The sequence below is a fragment of the Aquarana catesbeiana genome, linkage group LG04 (genome assembly GCF_042186555.1).
Source record: "Aquarana catesbeiana isolate 2022-GZ linkage group LG04, ASM4218655v1, whole genome shotgun sequence".
NCBI lineage: Eukaryota > Metazoa > Chordata > Amphibia > Anura > Ranidae > Aquarana > Aquarana catesbeiana.
In genome coordinates, this window is record NC_133327.1 from 21,011,982 (window position 1) to 21,028,929 (window position 16,948).

The 16,948-nt window shown below is 43.0% G+C and overlaps 1 protein-coding gene across 1 annotated transcript; it reads right to left on the bottom strand.

Annotated features, from left to right (window-relative positions):
• Nucleotides 1-788: 788 nt before the first annotated feature.
• Nucleotides 789-2,172, bottom strand: LOC141141330 (taste receptor type 2 member 64-like). Its single transcript, XM_073629003.1, has one exon. It carries the CDS (start codon nucleotides 2,170-2,172, stop codon nucleotides 1,273-1,275), a length of 900 nt encoding a protein of 299 aa, XP_073485104.1. The 3' UTR covers nucleotides 789-1,272.
• Between the last annotated feature and the right edge of the window lie 14,776 nt (nucleotides 2,173-16,948).

Here is a 16,948-nt window from a genome sequence, read left to right on the forward strand (position 1 = left end):
TGCCTAATGTACAGTGTATCTTCAACTACATTTTTTTTTGTTGTAGTTTGGAATAGGGTGAGAAAAAGTTAGAATCCCTGTTAGAATTTCTTTTTTTAATCTGTCCCTTTGGGGAGATTCCCTTTATCTTTCTGTACTGATTACACAGTGAGTGAGATGAAACCTCATTCAAAGGTTTTGGCTTTAGATATAAGGTAAATGTTAAAGCGGAGTTCCACTCAAAAATGGAACTTCCGCTTTAAGGGAGGTGACCCCCTGACATGCCACATTTGGCATGTCATTTTTTTGAGGGGGGAGCCAGTACCCTCTTTTCAGAGGGTCCCAGCTCTCACTTCCTCCCAGCTCACCGCTCCCCCCTCCCTCTCAGCAATCATCTGGGACACGTCACAGGTCCCAGATGATTGCCCGGCCAGTCACGCCGCATGGCGCGGCTCGTGCATGCACAATGAGTGCCCAGTTGTGAAGCCACAGCCGGGTGCCCACACTTACAATGCCGGCACCGCAGAGAGGAGGGGGAGACGAGTGGGGCTTCGCTCCCCCGCATCGCTGGACCCTGGGACAGATGAGTGTCTTATTATTAAATGTCAGCAGCTGCAGTATTTGTAGCTGCTGACTTTTAATTTTTTTTAGCAGAACTCTGCTTTAACTTAAAATATATTTTCAATAAAATAAATCATACATTTCTCTTCAAAGTGGAACAACTATTTTATTTAATTTTTTGGTAAATCCACTCCTCCTGTACTAAAAAAAAATCCAGTTTCTACTTTCCCTTTTCCAAGCTTCACTGTCACCCCTGGGTTTCTCCTTGGTCCATTGCTGCCAGCCCTCTTCAGACAGAATGACACTCATGTCATTATTTTGGCAGGTGATGGGTTAAATGCTGAATTTCCTCCTTGTCCTTGTTGCTTGTATAAAAGGTACATCCCTTCCACACACTATACAAATCTAAAAAGTTTGACAGCAGATATAATTTAAGTATGTCTTTTACCTGATTTATCTTGTATGACTGCACACTGATTAAGCCCAGCACGGGTGAAACATGTTAGAGGGGGCTTTCCAGGTGGGTAGAGAGCAAGCTGAATCAATTTAGTGTTCATTTGTTTTGTGACTTACTATATTGATGTGTGGTTTTAAGAAACATATGTTGCCACACACTAAAAAACAACAACAATCACTTACTGTAGTATGAACTAACACTTTTTAAATCTAAGCTCTAATCTAAGGCTGCGCCCTAGTAGCCCATAAATCTTGAATGACAGTCACAAACAGATCTCAAAAACTGGTTCCAGAAGCTCTATTAACAGAGCAACATTTGGTTACTTGTTGAAGAATCCAGGAAAACTGATTTTTAAGTTTGTTCATTGCAAGGATCAGGAAAATAGAGTGAAGAATTGGAAGAAAATTTAGTATAACATAAATAAAAGAAGAAGAATAATAGGCTGGATTAACATTGATAGAAATGTGGATTGCACAGCTGAAGAAAGAGATGGTTGTAAACCCTATGGCCTTGTAGTAGGAATCCAGGTGAGTCATTTTTGCTTCACGTTTCATTCTTCTGGCATGGAAACTGAGATAGGCAATGAGAGGAACAGCCGCCAAGAGGTAGATTAGGAATGGCATGGTATTCCACAGCAAGAACCATTGAACTTTTGGACGGGTGATATCAAGAGTAAAATCCAAAGTATAATTGTTTGAAAATTCTAAATGAGTGATCCAGACATTCAATGAGGCTTGACTGGCAGATATCAACACGGAACCAACAATCAGATGGATGACTCTTGTAGATATGATGCTCCTCAAACATTGAAAGAAAACATTGTGAAAGTTGGAGATCTTCAAGCAAAAGACTACAGAGAGAAGAGCCAAAAACCATACGCAGGAGTAATTGGAAGTGATCCGGACAAAATGAAAAAGAATGGTAATAACTAGTGCTTTTTTTAATAAAAGCCTTGAAGCACCATCAAACATGCAGGTCAACAGGAAGATGACTCTTGATATCTCAAGGGAGGTGATAATCTGATCAGTAGAAGCTTGTGGTCTTCCTTTCATCCAAGCAACAATGTTCCCAACTATGACAAATACATGTACAATTATTCCAACTACAAAGACAACTGTAACTGAAACAATGAAGGTCATAGCTTCAACTGCATTGTCTTCCATTGAAAAAGCCATGAATGATTTGTAATTCGTTCTCTTGAAAGGCAGAATGCAAAATGCTGCCTACATCACAAATTTTACTTCAGTGCATGATGCAAATGAAAATGCAAAACATTTTAGATATTTATACTTATACAAATAAAGATGATGAGATCAAAATGTTCAAATTCACACTGCTTGCAGCTGTTAATCAAATGTGATTTAAATGTCATTTATTTAAATGGTAAAGTGTTTTTTATACGAACATTTTATGTACTCAAATGGGGTTATTTAGTAAAATCATGCAAAAAGCAGCAGATGCTTGATGAACGCTTTCTCTAGAGTTCGTTGTTTTAGCTTCATATGTGCTCCTGATTGCCAGGCTTACTGAACTAATGATGATTACTGTATACCTGTATGTATTAACTACTTAAAGTGGTGTTCCGGCCGAAATTATACTTTTTAAATAAAAATACCCCTATAATACACAAGCTTAATGTATTACAGTAAAGTTAGTCTGTAAACTAAGGTCTGTTTTGTTAGTTTATAGCAGTAGTTTGTTATTTTATAAACTTACAGCAGGCCGTGGCCATCTTAAGTGTGGGCATCTGAAGCCAGACTGCATTTCTTCCTGGATCTCATCCTTGCAGATCTCGCACATGCTCAGTGCAGCACAAGCAGTGTAATAGGTTTCAGGTCAGATTTCCATAGCAACGGCAGTGTCAGAGGAAGTTGCCTCCCCTTCCCAGAAGGCATTGCAAACAGGAAATGATGTGATGGGCCATGGCCAGGGAGGAGGAAGTGAAAAATGAATACAGCAGATATACAGTAGGTGCTGAGAATTTTTTTTTTTAAATATCCAATTCGTTTACAGTGCACAGTTTAGTGAGGGATGCTGAAGAGTTGTAAAAGTGGGTGGAACTCCACTTTAAGGACTGGAAGATTTTCCCCCTTAAAGCGGAGTTCCGCCTGGAAAAAAAAAAATTAAAAGTCAGCAGCTACAAATACTGCAGCTGCTGAATTTTAAAATAGGGACACTTACCTGTCCAGGGCGCCCGCAATTTCCTCACCCGAAGTCGACCCATCCCTCAGCTCCGGGTGGAGGCGCCGGCATCTTCAGTAAGGGAGTCAAGAAGTGAAGCCTGACGGCTTCACAGCCTGGTTCCTTACTGCGCATATACGAGTCGTGCTGTGTTTTCTGAGTGTTCCCTGCTGTCTTCTGGGACCTGTGTGTCTCCCAGAAGACAGCGGGGGGGCGGAGGAGGGGACGGACATGGCGTAGATCACTGCGGATACCTCGGCAATCTTTCGCTGGAAGTGGGAGCAAATACCTGGATTAGACAGGTATCTGCTCCCCCCTGAAAGGTGCCAAATGTGACACCAGAGGGGGGGGAGGAACTGGATCAGTGGAAGTTCCATTTCTGGGTGGAACTCCATTTTAATGACCAGGCCATTTTTTGCAATATGGCACTGCGTCACTTTAACTGAAAATTGTGCGGTCGTGCAATGATGTACCCAAACAAAATTGATGTCCTTTTTTTTCCCACAAATAGAGCTTTCTTTTGGTGATATTTGATCACCTCTGCGTTTTTTTTTTTTTTGCGCTAGAAACAAAAAAAGATCGACATTTTGAAAAAAATATAAAAACCGAATTTCTTCCTCATTTTAGGCTGATTGATATTCTTCTACATATCTTTGGTAAAAAAAAATTATTATTATTATTTTTTATTTTACTAGTAATGGCGGTGATCTGCGATTTTTAGCGGGATTGCGATATTGCAGTGGACAGATCGGACACCTAACTGACATTTTTGAAACTTTTTTGAGAACCAGTGACATTATTACAGTGATCAGTGCTAAAAATATGCACTGTTATTGTACTAATAACACTGGCAGGGAAGGGGTTAACACTAGGGGCGATCAAAGGGTAAATGTGTTCCCTCAGTTTGTTTTCTAACTGTATGGAGGACTGTGTGACTGGGGAAATACACAGATCCATCTTCCTGCATAGCAGAAAGATAAGATCTATGTGATCTACCCTGTCAGAATGGAGATCTGCCTTGTCTACACAGGCAGATCCCTGTTCTGTCACTGTGGGGAAAGATCGCGGGTGGCCAGCGAACATCGAGTCCGCCGGACCCACTGGTTGACTCCCCCCGCTGGCCCACAAATTGCCGTCTATGAGCCAACATACAATGACGGAGATTTGCAAGAACCAGCCACATTGCAGTAAAACTGCGGCGGCTGTTCTTTAAGGGGTTAAATACTATGATATGGATTGCAATTATTTCCTGCTCAATTAAAAAAAATTATAATATATTACCAAAAGTATTGGGACACCTGCCTTTACACGCACATGAATTTTAATGGCATCCCAGTCTAATGCCCCGTACACACGTTCAGACTTTGTTCAGACATTCCGACAACAAAATCCTAGGATTTTTTCCAACGGATGTTGGCTCAAACTTGTCTTGCATACACACATTAACACAAAGTTGTCGGAAAATCCGATCGTTCTGAACGCGGTGAGGTAAAACACGTACGTTGGGACTATAAACGGGGCAGTGGCCAATAGCTTTCATCTCTTTATTTATTCTGAGCATGCGTGGCACTTTGTCCGTCGGATTTGTGTACACACGATCGGAATTTCCGACAACGGATTTTGTTGTCGGAAAATTTTATATCCTGCTCTCAAACTTTGTGTGTCGGAAAATCCGATGGAAAATGTGTGATGGAGCCTACACACGGTCGGAATTTCCGACAACAAGGTCCTATCACACATTTTCCGTCGGAAAATCCGACCATGTGTACGGGGCATTAGTCCGTTGTCCGTCTGCCTAGGTTTATCACTTTCATGACTAAGCCTATTTTTGACATTTGGTGTTTACAAGTTAAAATCTGTATTTTTTGCTAGAAAATTACTTAGAGCCCCCAAACATTATATATATATATATTTTTAGCAGAGAATCTAGAGAATAAAATGGCGATTGTTGCAATATTTTATGTCACACAGTATTTGTGCAGCTGTGTTTTAAACGCAACTTTTTGGGAAAAGGGACACTTTCATGAATTTAGAAAAAAACAAACAGTAAAGTTAGCCAAATTTTTTTGTATAATGTGAAAGATGATGTTACGCTGAGTAAATAGATACCAAACATGTCACGCTCTATAATTGCACGCACTCGTGGAATGGCGACAAACTACTGTACCTAAAAATCTCCATAGGCGACGCTTTAACATTTTTTTTAAGGTTACCAGGTTAGAGTTACAGAGGAGGTCTAGTGCTAGAATTATTGCTCTCGCTCTAGCGATCACGGCGATACCTCACATGTGTGATTTGAACACTGTTTACATATGCGGGCGCGACTTCCGTATGCGTTTTCTTTGCTGCGCAAGTTCGCGGGGACGGGGGCGCTTTAAATGTTTTTTTTCTCATTTATTTTATTTATTTTTATAATAATAAATTTTGTTTAAAAAAAAAAAAATGATCACTTTTATTGCTGTCACAAGGAATGTTAAAATCCCTTGTGACACTAATAGGTGGTGACAGGTACTCTTTATGGAGGGATCGGGGGGTCTAAAAGACCCCCGATCCCTCCTTTGTACTTCAAAGTATTAAGATCGCTGTTTTTGGCGATTCTGAATACTGTATATTTTTTTAAAACAGGCGCCATTGGCAGCCGAGTAAACGGAAAGTGACGTCATGACATCGCTTCCGTGTTTACAATTAGGATTCTGGAACCAAGCTGCTTATGGCTTTGTTCCAGGCTGTCCCTAGCCGCCGGAGGCGGCGGATTGTTGATCGGGCCTCCCGGTGGAACGGGAGGCTGGGTAAGAGTGGCGGGAGGCGGCTGGAAGGGGGGACGTCCCCTCCCACTCCTCCGGTATAACAGCCGAGCGGGTTTTAGCTGCATCGGTTGTTATCCCTGGATAGCCAATCGCCGGCTCTAAAAAACAGTACCGGGATGATGCCTGCAGCTGTGGGCTGCATAACCCCCCGAAAGCCGAGTATGCACATCTGCGTATGCTCGGCGGGAAGGGATTATAAAGGACACTGGACATTTGTTAGTCCACATGCAGGAAATTTTTTGGTCCACAGAATGCATTTGGATCACCATAGATGTTAGATCTCTGTATTCCTGCATTCCTCACTTTCTAGCACTGTTAGCCATTAAACACCATCTTTCATAGTACAGTGGTTACAGTTCTAATGTACATGAGTTTATTTGTAGAGCAGTAGAGTTCCTCCTGACACATAATTTCTTCATGTTTGATGAACAATACTACATTCAGAGTCAAGGTGCATCCATGGGGGCAAAATTTTCCCCCTCTTTGGCGAATCTTTACATGAGCTGGTGGCACAAATCTACTTTATTTGCCCATGGTAACCCATTTAAAACCAACATCAAAGGTATGGTCGTTTCATTGATGACCTGATTGTAGTATGGCATGGTTCGAGTGGTTACATAGATGACTTTATGAAATATATTAATACCAACTCCCTAAACCTGAAGTTCACCTGTGCGCACCACCTGACCAAAATAGACTATTTGGATTTGACCTTGATGGGGCATCCAAATAGCAACACAATGACTTCCAGAACTTTTAGAAAGCCCTGTGCAGGGAATTCCCTTTTATTGGCCAATAGCTGTCACCCCAGTCACACCATCAAATCTTTGCCCACTGGTGAATTCATCAGGGCCAGGAGAAACTGCTCTACAGACAAGGATTTCTTGCAAGAATGCACAGTGATTCAATAGCGACTGAAAGAAAGGGTCTATAATACACAATCAATAGCTAGAAGTAAAAATATAGCATTTCATAGAGACCGGGTGGAGATGATTCAGAATAGTGGCACAAATAAACACAAACAGTATAGGGATTACAATAGAAATAAAGTTAATTTTGTCACTACGTTTTCTTTAGAATATAACAAAATTGTTGCGATTCTTAAAGCACATCTCCCCATTTTGTATGCTGACAAGGATCTGGGCTCTGTTATCCAGGGCAATTGCCAATTTTCCAGTAGGAGGGCCCCCAGTCTGTGAAGTATGTTGTCACCCAGCTTGTTTTGCTCTCAGAAGTCAAATCGCAGACCTGGCTTTCCACTGTAGGTTCCTATATGGGTGGCCACAACACCTGCAGGCAGTTTCATAAAAATAAAAAAAGCACCTCAGTTTTTTCTTTTTCTACCAAGAAAACATATACCATCAAACAGTACATAAACTGCAACTATAAATTGGTGGTATATGTTATTCAGTGTAGTGCCTGCAGTCTACAATACGTTGGGTGCACTATACGCCTGTTGAGAGTTAGAATCTCGGAACATGTGAATGACACTAAATATATTAAGGCTAAAAATATCTCAAATGTGTCAAAACATTTCCAGGAATTCCATCATGGTAATCTTGACACTTTTTCCTTTTTTGGTGCTGAACAGGTTAAAAAACCCCCAAGAGGAGGTGACACTCATCGTATTTTGCTCAAACGTGAAGTGTGGTGGATACATACCCTCAATACTAGAAAACTGTATGGTTTGAATAATAGGATGCACATAAATCTTTTTTTAACATAATCACATTTTTTAACATAGTCGCATTGTTTGATACATTTATCGCACCATTTGAATATGCTTTATTTGTTCATGATATGTCTCTCGTATGCCTGCTGTGCTTCTCTCTTCCTTTTCTCCATGTGTTTTTAATTGTTTTGATTGCTCTGATTAGGATGCACCCACCCCATTTGGAGTGCTTACTCTGTTATAAATATCAGTTTTTAAATCAAACATGTATGCTTTGATGAAGGCTTCTTAGCCGAAACGTGTTAGGGTAGCTTGTACCTGTGTACCCATGTAACCAAATAAAGGACTTTTATTCAAGATCATCCGAGTCGCCTGCCCTTTTCTGATTCAAGTACTGCATTTTGGGGCCTGAATGTCCTGGCTAGAGCACCGGTTCACAGTTCATAGATCATCATATTGGCAGTGGAGCTGGGGTATCATTTTGCTTCTCTTTTTTAAATACTACGATATGGATTGCAATTATTTCCTGCTCAATTAAAAAACAAATTACCAAAAGTATTGTGACACCTGCCTTTATAAGCACATGAACTTTAATGGCATCCCAGTCTTAGTCTGTAGGATTCAATATTGAGTTGGCCCACCTTTTGCATCTGTGACCTGTGACCTGTAGTCTCTCTGCATCTCTTCAGCCCAGCTAATAGACTGAATGCAACTCATCTAGCTTTAATGTGAGTGGATATTGTTGTTTCAATAAAATGTTCTTATGATACATACTCAGAGGCGCCCCTCTCCTTGTTGTTGTTATAGCTCGCTGGACCCCTCTTTTGGCTCCTTGGGTGGCTGCCCTGACTGACCTCTGCTACATGTTCCCCAGTATGCATGCATGAACTTACACATGCATCCTATTATCTAATTTTTAGCTGTTGGACTAATCGGTTCCTTATTAAAGAGGGAGTCCACCTAAATCCACCTACAAAAAAAAAATATTAAAAGCCAGCAGCTACAAATACTGCAGCTGCTGACATTTAATAAATGGCCACTTACCTGTCCCAGGGTCCAGCGATGTCGGCAGCCGACGCCGATAACCCGCTCGATTCTCGGCAGCTACCGCCGCCATCCTAGGTAAGGGAATCAGGAAGTGAAGCATTGCGGCTTCACTTCCCGGTTCCCTACTGCACATGCGCGAGTTGCGCTGCGCATCGTAACTGGTCCCCGCTATCTCCTGGGACCTGTGTGTTTCCCAGGAGACAGCGCGGAGGGACAGGAAGAGGCATAGACTCCCGTGGGAGTCTATGCCAGAAGTGGATGCAAATACCTGTCAGGTCAGGTCAGGGGGGGGAATCCGAAAAGCGGAAGTTCCATTTTTGTGTGGAACTCCGCTTTAAGGTAACTGTGCTTTGCGCCTTTTTACTTGTTTTACTCACCTTTTGCATCTGTAACAGCTTCAACTCTTCTGCAATGGCTATCCACAAGGTTTAGGAGTGTGTCTATGAGAATGTTTGACCATTCTTTTAGAAGCGCATTTGTGAGGTCTGGCACTAATGTGGACCAGAAGGCCTGCCTCGTAGTCTTCTCTCTAATTAATCCCAAAGATGTTCTATGGGGTTGAGGCTGGGACTTTGTGCTGGCCAGTAAATTTCCTCCACCCCAAACTCACTTGTCCATGTCTTTATGGACCTTGCTTTGTGCACTGGTCCAAATCATTTGGTGGAGGGGGGATTATGGCTTAGGTTTTTTTTTTTTTCAGGGGTTGGGCTTGGCCTCTTAGTTCCAGTGAAGAGAACTCTTATTAAGGCATCAGCATACCAAGACAATTTGGAGAATTTCATGCTCCCAACTTTGTGGGAACAGTTTGGGCATGGCCCCTTCCTGTTCCAACATGACTGTGCACCAGTGTACAAATTAGGGCCATAAAAACCTGGATGAACGAGTTTGGGGTGGAGAAATTTGACTGGCCTGCACACAGTCCTGCTAGCCAGAGAGACTGCGAGCCAGGCCTCCTCATCCAAATTAGTGCCTGACCTTTAAAAATGAGAGGAAAAATTGTCAAACTTTCCCATAGACACTTCTAAACCTTGTGGACAACCTTCCCAGAAGAGTTTAAAGCGGAGTTCCACCCAAATTTTGAACAATATCTGTATGTATTCTCTTCCTTGCCTAGATGCTGACATGCTGTTTAAAAAAATTTAAATCGCCGTAATTACCTTTTATTTTTCTATTCTTCTTTGCACTTCCTGGTTCTCCTCCCGTGGGAGTAGGCATGTTTCTAGCCTCTCCCAGACTCCTGGGAGCTAGTCTCAGGCTTCCCAGGATGCCACTGAGCATGTGCGGGAACGAGCGGTGAATGCTGGGAGCACAGCATTCACCACATCCAGGAAATAAATGCTTGTGGGCTTCAAATGCCCACAATGAAGATGGAAACCGCCTGCAGTGAATAATATAAGTTATTCTTTCCGACGAAATCTGACACAGGCGGACATATTACACACAATATGTGAGTATGTAATGCTGAGAAGAAAAGTTTGTGAATGAACTCAAAAAAAAAAAAAAACGATAGATAGGTGGACCCCCGCTTTAAGCTGTTATAGCTGCAAAGGGGAGGCCAACTCAATATTTAATCCAACGGACAAAGACTGGGATGCCATTAAAGTTCATGTGCGTTTAAAGGCAGGCGTCCCAATACTTTTGGTAATATAGTACTTATAGATATGTGTATATGTATATACAGTATCTCACATTTTTGTAAATATTTTATTATATCTTTTCATGTGACAACACTGAAGAAATGACACTTTGCTACAATGTAAAGTAGTGAGTGTACAGCTTGTACAACAGTGTAAATTTGCTGTCCCCTCAAAATAACGCAACACACAGCCATTAATGTCTAAACCACTGGCAACAAAAGTGAGTACACCCCTAAGTGAAAATTTCCAAATTGGGCCCAAAGTGTGAATATTTTGTGTGGCCACCATTATTTTCCAGCACTGCCTTAACCCTCTTGGGCATGGAGTTCATCAGAGCTTCACATGTTGCCACTGGACTCCTCTTCCACTCCTCCATGATGATATCACAGAGCTGGTGGATGTTGGAGACCTTGCCCTCCTCCACCTTACATTTGAGGATGCCCCATAGATGCTCAATAGGGTTTAGGTCTGGAGACATGCTTGGCCAGTCCATCACCTTTACCCTCAGCTTCTTTAGCAAGGCAGTGGTTGTCTTGGAGGTGTGTTTATACTGCCCTGCGGCCCAGTCTCTGAAGAGAGGGGATCATGCTCTGCTTCAGTATGTTACAGTACATGTTGGCATTCACGGTTTCCCCAGTGCCATCAGCACTCATGCAGCCCCAGACCATGACACTCCCACCACCATGCTTGACTGTAGGCAAGACACACTTGTCTTTGTACTCCTCACCTGGTTGCCGCCACACACGCTTGACACCATCTGAACCAAATAAATTTATCTTGGTCTCATCAGACCAAAGGACATGGTTCCAGTAATCCATGTCCTTAGTCTGCTTGTCTTCAGCAAACTGTTTGTGGCCTTTCTTGTGCATCATCTTTAGAAGTGGCTTCCTTCTGGGATGACAGCCATGCAGACCAATTTGATGCTGTGTGCGGCGTATGGTCTGAGCACTGACAGGCTGGACCCCACCCCTTCAACCTCTGCACGAATGTTGGCAGCACTCATCTGTCTATTTCCCAAAGACAACCTCTGGATATGACGCAAAGCACATGCAATCAACTTCTTTGGCCGACCATGGCGAGGCCCGTTCTGAGTGGAACCTGTCCTGTAAAAACAGCTGTATTGTCTTGGCCACCGTGCTGCAGCTCAGTTTCAGGGTCTTGGCAATCTTCTTATAGCCTAAGCCATCTTTATGTAGGGCAACAATTCTTTTTTTCAGATCCTCAGAGAGTTCCTTGCCATGAGGTGCCATGTTGAACTTCCAGTGACCAGTGTGAGAGAGTGAGAGCGATAATACCAAATTTAACACACCTGCTCCCCATTAACAACTAAGACACTAATGAGTCACATGACGCATGACGGGGGAAAATGGCTAATTGGGCCCAATTCGGACAAGGGGTGTACTCACTTTTGTTGCCAGCGGTTTAGACATTAAATGTGTGTGTTGAGTTATTTTGAGGGGACAGCAAATTTACACTGTTATAGAAGCTGTACACTCACTAATTTACATTGTAGCAAAGTGTCATTTCTTCAGTGTTTTCACATGAAAAAGGATGAAAAGGTATAATAAAATATTTACAAAAATGAGGGGTGTACTCACTTTTGTGAGATACTGTGTGTATATATATATATATATATATATATATATATATATATATATATATTGTATTATCAGTACCAAAATGTTACAAGTGGAGCTCTAACATGTTAACCACTTACCGACCAGCTCAGGTACATTTCCTGCGACATGTTGGCAGCGCTGCGCGAATCGACGTACCTGTACAACACTCGCACCCGCAGGTAGGGGGCACTCGCGCCCCCGGCAATCAGATTCGTTACAGAACCGATCAGTCCACGGGTCCAGACCAATGATTTCTCACCTGGACCTGCTGATCGGTTCTGGCGAATGAAATGCCTCCTCTGCCTGTGAAATGTAAACACAGACATAGAAAGTGATGTCACCTCCACTCGTGGAGCCCTTTTCGGTTCCAGGGAGAGAGGAGAGGACATCTACTTTGAGGACACCTAGCACTACACTAACACCAGTACACTTAGGCACACTTTTCACCCCCCCGATCACCCCCTGATAGCCTCCCCAGTTAACCCCTTCACTCCCTGTCACTGTGTCACCAAGTGCAGTTTTCCGATTTTTCACTGATCACTGTACCGGTGTCACTTGTGACACTAAACAGCATTAGGGCAGTTAGTAGTAGGCCCAGGTAGGTCTAGGGTACTCCCTATTAACCCCCTAATAAAGGTTTAACCCCTTGATCACCCCCCAGTTAACCCTTTCACCCCCTGTCACCAGTGTCACTAGTATAGTGTACAGATCTATTTTCTGATCGCTGTATTAGTGTCATTGGTGACGTTAGTTGGTTAGTTTCACTGTCAGTCTTTTATAGCATCAGGTACCCCCATATATTGCCTAATAAAGGTTTTAAACCCCTGATTACCCCCTAGTTAACCCTTTCACCCCCTGTCACCAGTGATCCCCGTATAATGCCCTGTACACACGATAGGATTTTCCGATGGAAAATGTGTGATAGGACCTTGTTGTCAGAAATTCAAGGCTCCATCACACATTTTCCATAGGAATTTCTGACACACAAAGTTTGAGAGCATGCTATAAAATTTTCAGATGACAAAATCCGTTGTCGGAAATTCCGATCGTGTGTACACAAATCCGACGCACAAAGCGCCACGCATGCTCAGAACAAATTAAGAGACGAAAGCTATTGGCTACTGCCCCGTTTATAGTCTCGACGTACGTGTTTTACGTCATTTTCCGACAACTTTGTGTGTGTATGCAAGACAAGTTTGACCAAATATCCGTTGGAAAAAATCCATGGATTTTGTTGTCGGAATGTCTGATCAATGTCCGACCGTGTGTACAGGGCATTAGTGTCACAGGTGACGCTAGTTCGTTTTTTTATAGCGTCAGGGTCACTGCTCTCTGAGGCTCCAAACTATTTATGTACTCCCCAACCACCATCTGGGGAAATATTCAGGCTGCTCATTTGACTCCCCCACCCACTTTGGGAGAATTTGGAAGCCTCCAGAAGACACCGGACATTCAAATTTGTAGCCCGCAGAGCCCAGAGCAGTCCACAGTAATCACATGCTGCTCTGCAGATTACAGGAGGACCACAGAACTAAATTTGCTTAATTGTGATGAGCGAGCTGTCCGGGCCAAGCATCAATTCGGCCACGAACAGCGCCCATTCGAGTGTTCATAGAATACCTGAATTTGCTGAGTACCCCACAATTTACTGCGCACTGCACAGTGCATTGTAACAGCCCTGATTGGCTGATCAGGTGCAAGGCTTTGCCCAATCAAGGCACAGAGCACTGTGAGAGCCCTGAGTGGACAAAGTCATGATGACTTTGCCCAATCATGGCTCAGTGTTCATAGTCCCAGCCCCACACTAAAAAAAGGTTTCTTTCCATGGAATCTTTTGTAGCGTGAAGTTAGAGATAGAATAGGGCTCAGCGACAATACATTAGCAAGCTAGCTAGTGTAGAGTGTCAGTGTAGTGTTAGTGTAGTGTAAGTATAGTGTAGTGTCAGTGTAGTGTTAGTGTAGTGTAAGTATAGTGTAGTGTCAGTGTAGTGTCAGTGTAGCGCAGTGTTTAACAGCATTACATTTAGCACTGTATACAGTGCTGTATACACACTTTTTTTGTTCTTTTTTTTCTGTTTCCCTGCCCTCTTTTTTAAATTGTCAGCTGCAGTTTATCTTACTGCAATGCTGGTGTTTCCCCTTTTTTATTATATAATTTTTTTTAGTTTCTCAATTTATGTCAGTGGCAGTCCTCAATTGTACACGTACGCTACGGGGAGGGCATAGGGTTGTTCCCGTACGTCAGAGGGGGGTGGGGTCACCCAGCGACATCACTGTGTGGTGCTGCCCTCAGTTATAAAAGAACTGTCACCTGAGAGGACGGTCATAGCGGCAGGTGCCTCCCATGGAGGCGGATCGGTGGTGGCGTGCAGGTTTTTTTTTTTTTGGTCCATCGGCGGAGCGAGAGAAGAAGATGAAGACTAGGTGAGACATTTTAATTTTTGTTATTTAAGGACTTGACCCCAAGCCATGTCTTGTCATTTTTACAATTTTCACACTTTTTTTGTGAAATGGAAGGGGTACATTTGTACCCCGTTACCATTTCACACAGGGGGGGAAACGGGGTCTGGGGGTCCCCTTGTTAATGGGTGCTTCCAGATTCCGATAAGAGCCCGCCCGCAGACCCCCACAACCACCGGGCAAGGGTTGTAGGGATGAGGGAGGCCCTTGTCCCCATCAACATGGGGACACAGTGCTTTGGGGGGCTACCCCATGTTGAGGGCAAGTGGCCTGTTATGGTTTAGGAGGGGGGCGCTCTCTCGCCCCCCCCTCTTTTCCTGCTGCCTGCCAGGTTATGTGCTCAGATAAGGGTCTGGTATGGATTTTTGGGGGGACCCCCACGCCATTTTTAAAAAAAAATTTGACACGGGGTTCCCCTTAAAATCAGTTCTGGTATGGATTTTGAGGGGGACCGCTACGCCATTTTTAAAAAATTTTGGCATGAGGTTCACCTTAATATCCATACCTGACCTGAAGGGCCTGGTATGGAATTTGGGGGGACCCCCACACAATTTTTTTTTTAATTTTGGTTCGAGGTTCCCCTTAATATTCATGCCAGACCCAAAGGGCCTGGTAATGGACTGTGGGGGAATCCCATGCCATTTTTATCAATGACTTTTATGTGTATTGCCGGGACCGACAATTCATTATAGCCGCAAGTACTTTTAAATGACTTTTTTCCTTTAGAAATGTCATTTTGCTCTCGGACTGTTCTAAACACGGGCCAACATGTGCCACTTTACAGGCATACTATAGACACCCCCCAGGTACGAAATTTAAAGGAATATTTCACTTTTAATGTTTCACTTTAAGTATTATTAAAATCACTGCTCCCGAAAAAAACTTCCGTTTTTAAAACTTTTTTTGCATTGATACATGTCCCCTGGGGCAGGACCCAGGTCCCCAAACACTTTTTATGACAATAACTTGCATATAAGCCTTTAAAATTAGCACTTTTTATTTCTCCCATAGACTTTTAAAGGGTGTTCCGCGGCTTTCGAATTTTCAGCGAACACCCCAAATAGTTTTTCGGCAAATTTATTATTATTCGCTATTTGGCGAACAGGCGAACACCCGATGTTCGAGTCGAACTTGCGTTCGACTCGAACATCAGGCTCATCCCTACCCACCACCCCTTTTCCCATTCTTATTTAGACAGGGACGGAGGCACTGGACCTTATCAGGTCACCGCCTCATTTAAAGTCCCAAATTGTTCTGTTTCTTTCTTTATAATAATCATAGGGCTGGAAGCACATAGTCCATATCTAGCTTGGTCTTATGATATTATCCATCATTATGTAATCTCCACTCCTACATTTCACCCTGAATGTTTTTCCCCACTCTCTATAGGGTTATATAACCATGGTATGGGGTTATTATCTCCCATTTCTTGATATTTAGTTATCCCACATGGTTTGATTTATGTGTCACATGGTCTGGTTCAGGAGCAACATGTTCCCATCTCTTCCAGGAGCTGCGAAGCACGCCACGGGATTTCCTCCCCTCCTCCTGGGGTGGGTGCAGCCCCCTAGCACCATGCATCAACATCATGCCCTTTATGCCGGATATGCAGCATCACACAGCATGGCACCGCCTCTCCGGCACTGTCTGTTCCCCTGGCAACTGTTGGGAGGCATGATCTGACATGAATGCTGAGTGGTTTGTCCGTCCAACTGTTGGCGCCTCTCTCCCTTGGTGTACGCCTGCGTGACGTTGGTGGGCGCGTGGCGGCTGTGTCCTTATAGGCTCCATTCATGAGAGGCTGATTCACTGTGGTGGTTTTATCTACTCTCTATGCTTCACTTTTGTATGACTCGACTGGAAGTTTTATGGTTCAGTTTAAGGTAATTTATTTTCCTTCACCATCATTCTCATGTGGCACTTTTAGGTATCTGGTCCCTATCTAATTTTTCGTGTGATTCTATTCTTTCACTATTTTACTATTTATGTAACCTCTCCACACTTGCTCGGACTTCACTGATACTTCTCATTATAATATTATTTGTCCTGCCCTTTACCAAGTACAGGACACTCTGCACAACATATAAACTATATTATTCTCATAATAGTCTTTGTTTGGTTTCAGCACTCATGGCTATCCGTGATTATTGTTCACTTCTTGGAAATATACCCCCCTGGATATTGTTCTTGTTGGGCTTCGGGCCACTCTACCTCACCTCAGCTCATAGTAGCGATGCTCTTAGGGGTCTCCCATCTGTATTGCCACACTCTTACCATATAGTTACATCTGTAAGTACTTTAGACAGTGGGGACTTTTATGGGTTTAATCTATAGTCATACTTCTTATTATTAACCCTTTTCCTTGGCAGAACACAATTCAAGTCATGTGCATGCTCCTGAAGATTGGATCAGTCCATGAAACACGTAGAGCTTTATAATGCCTTGTCTCTACCTAATATACTTATTATACGCAAATTATGTGTTATCAACTGTTTACCTTATGCGATTTTTATTATATGTAAATTTGT

Coding starts and splice junctions, on each gene's coding strand:
- LOC141141330 (XM_073629003.1), bottom strand. CDS start 2,172: ATGGCTTTTTCAATGGAAGACAATGCAGTTGAAGCTATGACCTTCATT.